The 14,550-nt window shown below is 54.6% G+C and overlaps 2 protein-coding genes across 7 annotated transcripts in view; one reads left to right on the plus strand and one right to left on the minus strand.

The window, feature by feature from the left end:
* Window positions 1–3,284, plus strand: part of ACAN (aggrecan) — a 47,632-nt gene extending 44,348 nt beyond the window's left edge. For all 4 annotated transcript variants that reach the window (XM_019726736.3, XM_019726740.3, XM_019726739.3 and 1 more), the window contains 4 exons: window positions 163–245; window positions 1,107–1,251; window positions 1,841–2,023; window positions 2,383–3,284. In XM_019726736.3, coding sequence (XP_019582295.3) covers window positions 163–245; window positions 1,107–1,251; window positions 1,841–2,023; window positions 2,383–2,450 — 479 coding nt within the window. In that variant the 3' untranslated portion in view covers window positions 2,451–3,284. The remainder of the gene's footprint in view (window positions 1–162; window positions 246–1,106; window positions 1,252–1,840; window positions 2,024–2,382) is intronic.
* Window positions 3,285–3,707: 423 nt separating this feature from the next.
* HAPLN3 (hyaluronan and proteoglycan link protein 3) lies at window positions 3,708–12,132 on the minus strand. 3 transcript variants are annotated; one of them, XM_074317474.2, is made up of 5 exons: window positions 11,793–12,132; window positions 8,613–8,794; window positions 6,615–6,983; window positions 5,315–5,617; window positions 3,708–4,645 (listed from the first exon to the last, which is right to left on the minus strand). In XM_074317474.2, the coding sequence occupies exons 2-5, from the start codon at window positions 8,734–8,736 to the stop codon at window positions 4,359–4,361; spliced, it is 1,083 nt and encodes a 360-aa protein (XP_074173575.1). In that variant the 5' UTR covers window positions 8,737–8,794; window positions 11,793–12,132; the 3' UTR covers window positions 3,708–4,358. The 3 variants fall into 3 exon arrangements, with proteins under 3 accessions (XP_074173575.1, XP_074173574.1, XP_019582301.2); XM_074317473.2 differs by lacking the exon at window positions 11,793–12,132 and adding an exon at window positions 11,620–11,781 and having other exon boundaries at window positions 8,613–8,785; XM_019726742.3 differs by lacking the exon at window positions 11,793–12,132 and adding an exon at window positions 11,620–11,781.
* Window positions 12,133–14,550: the final 2,418 nt, after the last annotated feature.

Consider the following 14,550-nt stretch of genomic DNA (forward strand, 5'->3'; position numbering starts at 1 on the left):
TGCACTCCAAACATGCTGTACTGAGACCCTTGTCAGGGCCTCCGGAAGCAGGTGGCATGCTCCTTCCTGCCGCCCTTCACCCCCTCTGCTTCTACAAGCTCACGTTTCTCGGACACTTTGGGGTGTCCAGCACCAGGCCCAACACCCGTGTCCTCTCCCCAGGCAATGCTCAAGATTACCAGTGGATCGGCCTGAATGACAGGACCATTGAAGGGGACTTCCGTTGGTCAGACGGACACTCCTTGGTGAGCCTGCTGGGGGGCCCCAGGCAGAGTTGGCAGAGGAGGGGGATAAAGATACCCCCCCAGAGAGAGAGAGAGAGACGCATTCAAACCACATGCAAACACTCCCTGAGCAGCTGCTGGGCCGGGTGCCCTGAGGGCAGGGATGGTGTCGTTCCTTTCTGCCTGTGGACACCAGCCCAGGGCTGGACAAGCTGAGTGAATGAAGGCAGGAAGGAAGGCAGGCAATGAATGAATGAAGGCAAACCCACTGAGGGACATATGGAAGCGTTAGAGGGGTTCCTTGCCTACAGAGGACTCGGTCTGCTCAAGGACACAGACAGACAGACAGAAAGCAGCACAGATGCCAAATGAACAGCACACGTAGTAACGCTGCCTGTCAGTCAAGAACCTCAGCGAAGGCTTCCTGGAAGGGGTGACTGCGAACAGGGTCATGGGGCAGGGGAGCAGTAACACCAGAGGAAAGGGGCCTGTTTGTCCTGGAGCCAGGCTACAGGGAGACGCCTGGGGCGGCAGAGTGGACTTGGGAGCCATGTGTCTGCCACCAAAGCAAGGCAGCCTGTGTGCCCAGTCCCTGCTGGCCCATGTGGAAGAGGGGAGTGATGTCAGCTCATCAGGCACTGTGACACCTTGGGGTTCTGAGCTCCCGAGAAGGACCACAGCTAGGGGGTGTGACCAGTTCTTTGGAGGGTCCATGGGTTCCATGGCACCCAGGGTAGTGCTGACCAGACTCCCAGCATCCTTGGCACCGCTGCCAGAAGAGAAAGCAGCCAGGCCAGGGGCTTGACCGGGAAGAAAGTGAGGGTCAGGCCAAGCTACGGGGCTCCTGCCTTCTCCTCACCCCTTCCCCACCCCCACCCACAGCAATTTGAGAACTGGCGCCCCAACCAGCCCGACAACTTCTTTGCCACCGGAGAGGACTGTGTAGTGATGATCTGGCACGAGAAAGGGGAGTGGAATGACGTTCCCTGCAATTACCACCTGCCCTTCACGTGTAAAAAGGGCACAGGTAAGCTGGGCCTGGGGGGGGTCCAGGGAGGAGGAATCAAGACTTTAGGCTCCAGTTGTGGGAAGAGACAAGGGCAAGTCCCTTGTCTCCTAACTGCTCATGTCACTCACGGCCACTAAGCAGACTGGAGCTGACCTGGGGGGCCTCTCCCAGAACCAGCATCCCAGGGCCAACGGCAAGGGCAAGTATACTCCTAGGGACCGGTTAGGTCCCCCTTTCCGGCCCCGCCACGAGGATATTTTTGGAAATAAAGATCTGCCTGGCTCTCACCCGCTTTCTCTACCTTTCTGTCCCCCTTTCATCTTCTCAACCCCTTAAGACCCTCCTTCTATTCCCTTCCTGCTGCTCTAAATCATGGAGGAACCCAGGTGTTAGAACGAGTGGTTTCTAGATTCCGAGGGCAGCGTGCAAACGCCCCTTGGCCAGCAGCCAGGGCTCGGCGGGGTGTCTGGGCTCCATGTCCCTGTCACTGCTTCCGGCTCCCGGCTGTCTCACTGCAGCCAGAGGGGACCACTCTGGCTCATCACAGGCATGGGTCATCACGAAAGACCCCCCTGAGAGCCCTCTCTGAAGGGTGTTTGCCCCTCAGTGGCCTGCGGAGACCCCCCCGTGGTGGAACACGCCAGAACCTTCGGACACAAGAAGGATCGGTATGAGATCAATTCACTGGTGAGGTACCAGTGCACCGACGGCTTCGTCCAGCGCCACGTGCCCACCATCCGGTGCCAGCCCAGCGGGCACTGGGAGGAGCCTCAGATCACCTGCACAGACCGTGAGCATCGCCCCACCCTCAGTGGCACAGCATCAGCACCCACCAATGTCCTCCTCCCTGTCCCCAGAGCGCCCCCAGTGCTGGCCATCTCCAGAGGATCCTGACCCCACCGTCAGCACCACCCATGGCCAAGGTCACCAATCACTGCCCCCGGCCCCCACGGAGGGCCCACTTTCCTTTTCAACACCAGCTCCAAGCCCCTTAGCCCAAGTTGGTTCCAAGAAACATCAAAACCAGGAAGCGGGAAAAGCTGCAAGGAAGGGAGCCAGGGTGCAGGAAAGGCAAGACGGGGCGTGGCTAGGCTGGCCCCGCTTCCTTCCCACGGTTCACTAAGATTGTTCCTTCTCTCTGTCACCCAGCTGCCACCTACAAGCGCAGACTACAGAAGCGGAGCTCTCGGAGAAGCAGCCCCAGCACTGCCCACTGAGAGGAGCTCCAGGATGCTGAGCCCAGGAGCCTTGCCAGGCTGACTTCGTACACAGATGGTGTCCTCCTCTTGTCGCTTTCTGTCATATAAGGAATTCCATTAAAGAAGGAAAGAATTAAATCCCACATTGTGTGTGCACCCACCCACCCCCTCAAATCGCCAAAATTGCATCTGATTTTCCTCCCAACTGCCAAAGCAAAGCAAACGTATTGTAACCCGTGGACTGAGTTTAGAGACACTTCTTCATTCTCCCGTTGTGCCTTTCCAGGGACCAGTGCAGGGACAGGGGGAGCAGGGAGGGATTAAGTTAAATAAAGAAGATTATTTTTTGTTTCCTGACTTTATCCAAGAGCAGTGCAATCGTTGGTTCTTTCACCTCCCAGGAGAGCTAGGGCGGAGGGAGGAGAGGGCAGAAGGAGCTGGAAGGGGCAGAGGCCCAGGGCATGAAGAACTCACACCACCGCTGAATGTACGGCATGAGGAGCCGGGAGGGCTGCACCATCCGTGTGGGGAGAAGCCTTGGGGAGAGGGGCAGGTTCCTACAGCCCAGGGTGAGCGGGCAGAAGAGAGCCAACGGGGGGTCTTCTGCTATGTGGGGGCCAGGGTCCCTCTTCCAGCATCCTCTCACCTGGGTCTGCCACCCTAGCAGGTGTCATCTCTCTCGGCAGGGCTGGGTGGGGGGCACTTCCTTCCCAGTGGGAGTGCCCCCCACCCCTCAATCCTCCCTCCCCCACCCCCGGGACCGTGCAGGCACCAGGGTTCCGTGCACCTATTTATATTTTTGAAAATGAAGATTATGATAATTATAATAATAAAGACATTGGAAGAGATCGATTTCTTTTCCCTTCTTTTTTGTAGTTTAAGAAGGCTATTGTGGTCTAGGGTCTACTGAAGGGGCTTTTAGGAATGGTGGTCATGGGGATACCATTTTGATCAAATAACCCCGAATTGGCGTGAATCCTATTTGTTCAGAGAGCCTGGGACAGTCACACCTGTTTTGCTTTCATTTCACAAGGGTACAGACGGGTTTGATGGAGTGTGTGTGTGTGTGTGTGTGTGTGTGTGTGTGTGTGACAGTCAGTGGGTGCTGTGTGTGGATCTGTGAGTTGGCACACTATCAAATGACAACCCAAGTGAGACATCTGGTCACTTTGCATAGTTTGGTCCCTTGGTATCACACTGTTTGTTCACATGGAGGAGCCGGTTGGTAGAAGGTGACGCAGAGCAGGACAGAGAGAAGGGCTGGGATAGAGGAGGGGGGGTCACAGCACCATTTATTGTTTAAAGAAAGGACACAAATTGAGGATAAAAGAGCCAAATGAGGATAAATGAGATAAATGAGAACAAAACAGAGACTGAACCAAGAGAGAAAGAATGGGAGGGCAATTCCTTCCCTAGGATCTCACACAAAAGCCCAGGGAACCACCTCCAGCCCTAGCATCTCAGTAGAGAAGTCGGAGGGGACGAGAGACGGCGAGGTCCCAAGTCCAGCTCAGAGCCTCTGGGATGTCCTCTTCCCCCCACTCCCAAGGCAGAGGCAGAGGCAGAGCTGCAGCCATCATGCCCTCGCCCCTCTGTCTGTACCCCCTCTGGGCATCAGCCTCCCCCAGAGCAGGGGGAGGGGCTGGACTCAGTGCCAACAGGGAGCCCTCGTGAGCCCAGGAACATCTGTCCAGAGGAGGGGGGGCAGGAAGACTGCTGGTTGGGGGAGCCTTGGGGTGTCCACCCAAGCAGAGGGAGGATGTGGTATCTGTTGGATTTACAAAAATTGTTTACTTTTTAAAAAATGTAATCTGAGAACTATAAAAACAATACGACGATTGCCCCAACCCACAAAGAAAAATGAACTCAAATGAATACAGCCCTTGAGGGGAGGGCCTGGGCAGGTAGGGAGCCGGTGCCCAGGCTCTAACGCGGACGGTAGCAGTAGACGCCATACTTGCGGCTCTGAGGGTCTGGGAATCCAAAGCTCCGGACACCAGGCTCCGGGGGCCCGCACTTGGGACGTGGGTGAACCACAGGGTAGCGGACACTACCATCTGCCAGCCAGCCAGCATCGCAGTGGTCCAGGCCCCGGAACTTCCAGGCGGCAAAGAGCTGGCCCACCTTGGCAATCTGGGCACCATCTTCCTGGCAGGCCTCCTTTGCCTCTTCCAGTGTCAGCTTCTCAGGATGCTGCAGGTAGTACACCTGCCCTGTGGGAAAGTGGGGTGTGAGGGCCGGGCAGTGGAGGGGACAGCCCGAAACGACAGCAGGGCCTGCAGCAATGGCAGCCCGTCTGGACGTCACCGACCAGCCTCTAAAGTCCTGTCCACTATCGGAGCCCAGGGAGCCCCCATGCTGTGGGCATCTGCAGTGGACATTGTTGGGGGTACCTTCCCCCGTCCTCACTCCCTCTCGGAGAGCTCCATCCCCTCCTGTCATGTGTACAGTCCCCGCCATGCTTCCCTAATTGCACCCTGGGCGGGCACCCCACCCAGGCTGGACCAATCAGAGTCTCTCACCCATTCAGTCATTTACTGAGTCCCTACGATGTGCCAGGCTCTGTCCCACATGCTTGAGGTATGGCATTGAGCCAAGTTCTGTTTTCACTTGTCTATGTTCCCACGGAATCAGCCACTTGTGAGGACAGACTGCATTTACCTGTCTGGGTTGCCCAGGACCTAGTCCAGGCTCCAGCACGTCGTAGGCACTCGGGAAATGTTTGATGAACGAGTAAACCAATGATGGGCATGAACAGCGGCCTCAAAGCCCTCCAACTCAGCTGCACGTGCTTCAACATCTGTGGTGCTCCAGGTGGAGGTGCCCTGGGGCAGGCAGAGGGGCCCTGCCCGCCACAGGCTGTGCCCCGCCATCCCACTCACCTTTGAGGGCAGCAGCGAAGCAGAACACATCATAGCGGTATAGACGGCGATGGCGTGGGCCGTAGCTGCGCACACCGGGCGCCAGCCCCAGACCCCCACAGGGCTGCCGGGCCAGCGTGATGGGGTACCGCACCGAGGCGTCCTGCAGCCAGCCCGCGTTGCACCAGTCCAGGCCCTCCTCCCAGGCCCGGAAGAGTTGCTCAAAGGAGGCCACCACCGCAGCCTGCCCCTCACAGGCCTGCTGGGCCTCGTAGAAGTTCAGCTGGTAGCGCCCCTGGCGGGGCTGGTAGGGAAAGACTACGCCTGAGGAAGGAAGAAAGAGGGCTTGGAGGGGTCGGCAGGGGCCCAACTGGCTGAAGATCCTAGGCCCCTGCCCCTACCTCCACTGGGACAGATGCTCCCCATCACACACACACACACACACACACACACGCGCACACACACGCACGCGCACATGACACAAGCTCAGCAAACCTGTCACCTCCTGTCCATTGCCCAAGGCAGAGGCAGAGCCTACATTACACCTCCCTTCTAGAATGAGGTTGGCACAGAGCAGCACTCAGCAAACGTCTATTAGTTGCTGAGATCATGAATTAATCAGCCAAAGAATGTCCCCAACTATAGCACGGGATAACACCTAATTCACAGGCCTGTTGCAAGAACCCCAGCGCTATGATCTCAATGGGGTCCCCAAATTCATATGTTTAAATCTTAACCCCCAAGATGATGGCATCAGGAGGCGGGGCCTTTGGGAGGTACTTAGGTCATGAAGGTGCAGCCCTCATGAAGGGGATTCGTGCTCTTATCAAAGACACCCCAGAGAGCTCCCTAGCCCCTTCTGCCACGTGTGGACACAGCCAGAAGTCTGCGACCTGGCAGAGGGCCCTCACCCGGCCATGCTGGCGTCCTGATCTCAGACTTGCAGCCTCCAGAGCTGTGAGAAATAAATCTGTGTTTTATAAGCCACCCAGGCCATGGCACCATCCAAATTCTAGAAGGGAGGTGTAATGAAGGCTCTGCCTCTGCCTTGGACAATGGATTCTGGAGCCTGACTGCCTGGGGTCAAACCCCTGCTCTGCCATGTATGAGCCGTGTCACCTCAGGTAAGTTACTTGACGGCTCTGTGTTTCAGTTTCCTCCTCTGTCAAATGGGGGTGCTAACGGTAGCTTCCTCGTGGAGCTGCTTTGAGAATTAAATGTTTATCTGTCTAAAGCACCAAGGTCTAGCGGATTTCTTAAGGCGCCTCCCACCGCTCAGCCCCGAGGTCCCAGCGTCACCCAGCGCTGCTCGGGGCCTCACCCCGCAGCTCCAGTTCCACCAGGCTGCTCTCATCCTCCAGCCCGTCGATGACCTCGCAGCGGTAGCGCCCAGAGTCCTCCAGCCGCAGGTCCTGGATCTCCAGTGACACTTTGTTATCCTCGTCCTGCCACAGGTACACACGGCCTCGATAATCTCCAAAGGAGCGGTGCCTGAGTCCGATGGCCACCAGCACGTCCTCATCCAGGGCCCCGTTCTCCGACAGCTTCCACCATTTGATACGCATGGGCCTTGGGGAGACCAGGGCCGGCTTGTAGTGGTACCGGCATGGCAGGGTCACGTTGGCCCCTTGGTAGGAGAACAGGGTCTCCTCAGGCGTCTCCACCACCAGCTTCACTCTGTTGAAGAGGCCTGGGGGGAGAGGTGGGTGCAGATGGTACAGCTCATCTGCTGCAGTACCCCTGCCATGGCCACCCCCACCTCGCCCCAGCTCCCACTAGTCTCGTGTGTTAAGAGATTGCAAGAACAGCCATAATGCTGCACCCTTCCTTGTATCCACACGCTCTGCACTGACTTTGTACCTCCTTCCATCAAGAGGTGACTCTGTTCTCCCTCCCCCCTGAAATCCCTGCTGGCCTCACTACTTCCTGTGATCAAAGGATCTTGGAAGAAGTGACTGTCCGGGAAGTGACTGTCCCATAGTGCCTATTCAGAGCCTAGGCCAGGGGCGTTGCTGCCCCCACACCAAGCAGCCTGCTGGAGGATGAATGAGGGCATTCAGCAGATGGCTGCCCCATCTGAGGCCATCCTAGGCCAAGCAGCCCCCAGCTCACCTGCCCCCAGACTGCAGGCACCTGAGTAATCCAGCCCAAAATGCCAGCCCGTGAAATCATGAGCAAAGTGAAACAGATGTCGTCTTAAGCCACTACATTTGTTATGATTCAGAAAGTTCCTTGAATCTCCTTAAAGCGGTGCTTGTACAACAAAATAAATTTGGGAGAAGAGGGGTATGGGGGGCTAAATAATGGCTCCCCAACATATTCGGGTCTTAATCCCTGAGTGTTGCATTATATGGCAAAATGAACTTTGCAGATGTGATGAGATTAAGGGTATTGAGAAAGGGGATGTGGTTAGACTGAATTTTCCAGATGGGCCCTACCCGGAATTCCAAGTATCGTTTTAAAGGGAGGCAGAGGGAGGTTTGACGACAGAGAAGGCCATAGGACCTTGGAAGTAAAGATTGGAGTGACACAGATACAAGCCAAGGAATGCCAGCAAGCCACCAGAAACCAAGAAAGGTAATGGATTTTTCCTGAGAGCTTCTGAGGGAGGCTTGTGTGAAGACCTGGCTATTCATCGTCTCAGTCCTTCCATAAACAAATCTCAGTGTGGTTTCTTAAGATCTGTGTGCCCTGGGCACCTGGCTCAACTCATGAGCCTCGTTTCCTCGTCTATGAGATGGGAAATGGAATAACATACAGTATCTGTTTTCGGGACTACAGGGCAGCCAGTCTCCATTTGGCCTGGTCAGTGCCTGCACTGTACTTATTCTTACCCTTGCCTGTGTCAGGGTGTTGATGAGGATGACATGAGATAATGTAACGTGAGGCACCTCAAAGCATGCCTAACGCTTAGTAGGTGCATAATCACCACTAACTAAAAAGTCACCTGCCCAAAGCCATGTACCTAGTAAGTGGCCAAACGAAGATTCGAACTCACATCTGTCTAACCCCAAAGCCCCTTTCCACTGGGGAGGTCAGGGGAGGTTACCTTTTTAAGATCTTGACAAACTGGCAGGACTTTGGGGAAGGATTAAAAAGCACAAGTGACCATCCTCAAGTGTATTGAGCGCCGTGTCTGAGGGAGCCAGCATACACAAAGTAACTGAACCATGTCTCTCGTTTGTCTTAAAAACAAGGCTGGTCTACGGGAATGGCCCAGATGGGAAAGGGGCTAGTATCCCCCGTTCCAACCTGGAACCTGTGTATCACAGCAGGAGCCAGGGGAGGTCTCGGTCACCAGACCCAGGATGCCGCCTACCTTCACCATAGCCGTTGCCTGGGTTCTGGTCATGGGGACTGTTGGAGTAGTAAAAGCCATTGTAGAAGGGCAGTGCAGAGACGTGAGCCAGGGGGAGCAGCAGGGCCAGGAGCAGCAGACCCATGGTGTCACACACAAGGGCAGCACCAGGGTATCCTGGACAAGGCTGGGGCCTGGGCAAACTGGCAAGAGAAAAACAAGCCAATTAGAGGAGCCCAACTGGGGGGTCATTCACTGGCTCAACAGGTAACTGCGGAGTATCTTTTGCATGCCAGGCAGGCACTGTTCTCAGGGCCCACTTCTTATCAGTTGTGTGATTCTGGGTAGGTGTCCTCATTTGTGAAATGGAGATTATGAAACCACCCAGGTATATTTTTCTCCAATATGACCGGTCTACTTTTCTCCTAGGCGAGGAGAAGCCATGTGACTCAGTGCTGGCCAGTGGGAGTGAGCAGAAATAACATGTACCCTATGGCGGTCTTGTAGTTAAAACAACTCGGGCTATCCTCTCCCCGGTATTCTTTCCCCAACCTGTTGGCAACCAGACTAGCCCCCTTAGTCTCAAAGGTGGAGACAACGGACTGATGACAGAGCTGTCACAAAGCGGGATTCATGTGTCTGGGGGGAAAAAATGTGTACTTTTTGCAAAATCATGAGTTTGAAAATACCAGTGTTAGGGAGAAAATAAGGCTGGGACAGACTACTCAAAACATATGCAACTCTGTAACCAGAACACTAACAAAAACAAGAACAATCCTAGTAAAAAAACAAAAAAAACAAAAAACAGCACTGCTAACTCTGTAATGACACTGGCACAGGATGCCCTTGGCACTCGACCCCCATCAATCAGCCCTTTGCAGCCATCGCCACTGGGCAAGTACTTCCTCCTTCCAGGCATAGGTTCTTGCGGGCATTGGATTCCAACAGAAACTAAATCTGACCCCATGGTGAGATCCTTTTATTTTATTTTTTTTTAACACAGGGGACATGTCTCTGCAGCTTCTTCACTGACTCCTATTTTTATCAGAAAACTTTGTTGTTAGGTTCTGTTAAGCAGGTACACCACCATGTAGGCATCCCACCTCACCAAATCTATTCCATCTTTGAGTGGGAATGGCAAGAGTCTGCGTATTGAAGAGTTGGGAGATAGGGAGGAAGAGACGCAGCGTGGTCCAATCTATCTGGTTCCTGAGTTTTGGACGGTGGAGAGCAAGAGTTTGGATAGCGAGGAACATGTTGTACTAAAGAAAGGCACTTTCTCCAGGACTTACATATCAGCATTTCTCTTTAGGATTTCATACACTGCTTTCATTGTGACAAATATTGCTACTGTCACTCCAGTGCATTAGGGCGCAGGGGAAAAAATCACCACTGGACCAGTTCCCAGTACACTGCCATCGTTCCCCCATCATCCTCACCTATCAGGAATGAGGTAATTCAGTTCAGAAACATGCACTGAGGCAAAACAGACTGTCGCACCTCCTGGGGTCCTCCAGAAGCTCCCTCAATCCTCCCAAGAGCAGCCACCCTGGTCAGCAAGGAGAATCTCATTCTCCCCTTTTAATCCACAGGTGAACAGAGGCACAGAGACATGAAGCAACTCTGCAAAGGCCAGGAGGCAGTACAGGCAGGATTCTGTTGAGCTCTTTTCAGCCAACCCGCAGAACGAGCTGTCGTCTTTAAGGACTGACGTCTGCTTATCAACGCACTTGCTTAGACATCACTGCCTGTGACCCTCACAGTGTCAGAATTATTATCCCCATTACGCAGACAGGGAAACTGAGGTTCAGAAATGCTAAGTTGCTTGGCCACTTGGATTCAGTTCTGGCTCTATCCACTCAGTCTGCCTTTGGACAAGTCACTGAGCCTCACTTTTCTCATCTGTAAAGTGGGGGTCACAACAATACCAACCAGGAAATACTTTTGTGAAGATTAAGGGAGAGAAGGTTTGAATAGCACTTTGAAGACTGCCTGGTAGAGTGGGAGCACACAAAAATATTAGCTATTACTACTACTGTGAACAGTTTACAAGTGAAGTCTCACATTATCTCAGTGGACTTTTCTCCTCTCTCATTGCCTAGGAGAGAAAGCAGGCACCATTGCCTTCTCTTTATAGTTGGAGAAACTGAGACCAAGGCTTCATCTTTGGTAAATAGGTGATTAGAGAAAATTCAGGTTGTCCCGATGGACCAGCTTTTGCTTTTTTTGCCAGCACCACGTGCCTGCAGTACGAATCCAGATACCAGCAGAGGGCAGTCTCCACCAGGCCACCTCCCCAGCGAAGCATTTGACTTTGGTGTCCCCCGTTTCCACAAGGTTTACAATCGTCTTTCAAACCTGCGTGCTCGAAAGTGGAAGCCGGAGGTGCTTCCTAACATCATTTCCAGTCTGCTGGCCCGTGCAGGGCCGCGGGGGAGGGACAGGGCGCCTCCCTCTCACCTGCCCCTCCTGCAGAGAGCAGGTTCAGCACTGGTCACCGCAGTCCAGACTGGGTCACAGGCTGGTGACAGAGCTGGGTCCAAGACCCACTGTTTCCGTCCTGGCCGCTCACGAGCCCCAAATTCCTCCCTGAGTGACCCATCTCCCACCTAGGGCTCTACCCTCCGCCCTCCCTGCCCCTTCCCGCTGTCCCCACGGCAGAAACCCCACTGAACAGAGGCCTGAAACCGACGGGCATCCATTGCGTTTGCCTTGAGACGGCCAGAGCAAGCGGCAGAGGCAGAGGGCAGACCGCCTGCCCGTCGCCTTGCAGATGTCCCCAGCCCCTCTCGGGGTTCCCGTGTCCCCCGAGCGTCCAAAAGCCCCGGGGCAGAGCCGGCGCGGCGCGCTGTGTTGGCGTCTGCAGGACCCGGCCGGGACTGGATGGGAAGGAGTCGGAGGCCCCCAGTGAGGAGGGGACTTAACCCAGGCGGCAGTCGCAAAGACCGCGGGTTTCGCGGGGGCCGTGCCTCCTCGCGGGCACACTCGGGCCCGGCACAAGTCCGCTCGCGCCCCACGCGGCTCTCACCTCACTCGCGCCGGGAGCTTCCCCTGCATGTGTCCATATCCCAGCTCTGGCCCCGCCCACTTCCTCGGACCCAGGCACAACTGGTTTGAAGCCGCTCAGGAGACCCGAAGCCGGAACGGAGGGAACCCCGCCCACAGGGGCCCCAGGAGCCTGGCAACTCATGAACCACGTACCCTCCCCCGGCGGCTCGACTGCTGGAGTGCTTAGGGACGCCGGCTATCCATGTCTGCGGAAACAAGATGGCTTTTGGAACTTAACAGTCAGAAAGGAAGCGACTGCCAATAACCCCCAGGGCTCCCGCTGGGCCTGCCCTTTAAAGGAATTTACTTCCCCCAGTCCACCCCCAGGAAAGGTCCGGGATTAAAGGGAGTAAATGCTGCGGACTTGGGCACTCTGACACCGCTGGGGACCCCCTGGTACCCCGGCCGGGCTGCTGGCCAAGGCGTGAAGGGTGGGTGCAGGAGCTGAGGCTGCTACATGTGGGAGGTGAATGGGGATGGAGCATTTATAAGAGGGGTCCCATTAGAACGCTCTGGTTTACCAAAACAGTGGGACTAAGCAAGGTGGAGCCCCCCTCCAGCACTCCGCAGGCAGGCCGTGACTGACACCCCCCCTCCACCTTCAGGAGAGGGAAGGATGAGTGTTCTGTATTACACTCGCCTTTCCCCCACAGTTTGACCATCATGAAATCACCAGCCAGACTCTTCAGTGTCAGGTACATGGATGCTCCCCCAGTAGAGGGGGCTTGGATGAAAGGCCCTGGAGTGAGGGGAGGCACAGGATAGGGGTGTGCCTCCCCTCACTCCAGGGCAATCAGGAGTCTGACTGGTTCTCCAACAGCGGATGGGCCCTTCCTCAGAATCCTCACAACAGCCAACACAGCCATACCAGCAGCCACCTTCCAGGACGCCTGTTTGGACAGGGTGTTTTCTTTTCTGTCCATTCCAAGAGGGGACCTGCACCTGACCGTTTGCTCAGCAGAAAAGCCTAGAGGACCACAAGGTCACTGAGCTCAGAGCCTCTTCCTAAACACACCTAGACAGCTGGTGTGCACACACCCATACATGTTACACAGCCAGGAGCAAATCAGAGCGGAGCTGCAGTGACTAGAGCCTAACGTGCACCCAGAGTGAATGCCAGGCTTGTTAGGCGAAAGGGAGCCAGGGAAGAGACATCTGACCACTATGTGCAGGATGGATTTGGAGGGGAGATAACCAGGACACAAGTATCAATTAGGAAACGTGTGCAAGCTTCTGACAAAGATGACCAGTGTCTGAGGCCTCCTGTGCATAGGTGCTTGTGTACATTTCCCTCTCCGTCCCCAGGAGGCCATGAGTCAGCCCTATTTCCACTTTACAGATGAGGTAACTGAAACCAAGATTAAGTAAATTGTCCAAGGTCCCTCGGAGCCAGGATTTGAACCTAGGTTGTTCCACTTGAGACCTTGGACTCCTAGTCGCTCCACTATACTTACACCAGGCTGAAAAGGAAGGCTAGACTTCTAGGAGGCAGGTCAACAGGTCGCAGTACTGATAGCCACAGGTGTAGGGAGAGGAATGGACAGCAGGGAAGGTCAATTTTACGACAGTAAAGTGAGTTTAATGTGCCAGCCAGGGCAGCAGGTGGTACCTCAGAGCTGGCTCTAGAGACTGCGGACAGGAATAAAACAGTAAGTTCATGGAGTTTTGTTAGTGCAGGAGGCTGCCCAGGAAGAGGAGCCAAGGACAGAAGGGGGTCAGGAGTGAGGGGACCCCAGTCCAGGGTCCCTATGCAAGGCTGCAAAGATGAATGAGTGGAAGGGCAAGTCCAGAGTCACCATGGGTCTCCTGAGCCAAGTGGAGGGCTTATGACTACTGCCCACCAATCTACATGGCCTGTCACCCAGAGACTGGCCCACAGAAAGTATTTAATGCCATGGATAGGGGCAAGTGGACAGATGGGAGGGAAGCTCAGTTTCCCTTTCTGTAGCTGGGACTCCTGCATTCTAAGAATGGAACTACAAGGTCTGACAACTAGGTTTGCGAACTTGTTGCAACGCTATTGCTATCCTTTTCTGATATCAGAGGGATTATTCATTACTAATTTGCACCAACTGGACAAACAGTGAACCAAGTTTACTATTTGGAAGTGCTGAAAAGGCTGCATGAAAAAGTTAGACAGCCTGAACTTTTGGCCAACAATTCATGGCTCTTGCATCACGGCAATGCACCAGGTCACACGGCACTGTCTATGAGGGAGTTTTTAGCCAGTAAACAAATAACTGTATTGGAACACCCTTCCTACTCACCTGATCTGACCCCCAATGACTTTTGTTACCCGAAAATAAAGGAAATAATTGAAAGGAAGACATTTTGATGACATTCAGGACATCAAGGGTAATATGACGACAGCTCTGATGGCCATTCCAGAAAAAGTTCCAAAATTGCTTTGAAGGGTGGACTAGGCACTGACGTCGGTTCAGGGGAGTACTTTGAAGGTGACTGGACTCCAAGGGGAGTACTTTGAAGGTGACCTTAGTGATGTTCAGCAATGAGGTACGTAGCACTTTTTTTAGGAAGAGTTCGCGAACTTAATTGTCCAACCTCATACAGTAGTTGCTGGGGAGGCCGAGCCAACCCAGAGCAGAGACTGTGGGAGAAAACTGCTTTATCCACCAGTCCCCAGGATAGGCCAGTACAGGGGTGGGGGTAGGAAATGCTCCCTGGAGGGTGTCCTGCCGCCAACAACTATCCAGAAAGACTGACTCCAAACCCAATCCAAGCGGCTCCAAGGAGGAAAGCCCTGAAACAGGAAGGAGTGGGCTGAGGGACCCCTAGGGGCAGGGAGCCCCACTGCCCCAGTTCATTCAGAGATCATGGCTTGGGCCTTTTACTCTGCCCCTGCCCAGCGAAAAAGCCCGCAAAGGCAGCTCTCAGTAAGGAGCCACTTCAA

The sequence above is a fragment of the Rhinolophus sinicus genome, chromosome 13, assembly GCF_057876585.1.
Source record: "Rhinolophus sinicus isolate RSI-liver-muscle chromosome 13, RSI-T2T, whole genome shotgun sequence".
Classification (NCBI taxonomy): Eukaryota; Metazoa; Chordata; class Mammalia; order Chiroptera; family Rhinolophidae; genus Rhinolophus; species Rhinolophus sinicus.

Bases quoted from the DNA above. Each gene is read 5' to 3' on its own strand.
- HAPLN3 (XM_019726742.3), bottom strand. From the start codon at position 11,648: ATGCAGGGGAAGCTCCCGGCGCGAGTGAG. The intron at 5,618-6,614 runs GTGAGGCCCCGA...TTCCTTCCTCAG, and splicing joins GGTGGAACTGGAGCTGCGGG to GCGTAGTCTTTCCCTACCAG. The intron at 4,646-5,314 runs GTGAGTGGGATG...ACTTTCCCACAG, and splicing joins CTTCGCTGCTGCCCTCAAAG to GGCAGGTGTACTACCTGCAG.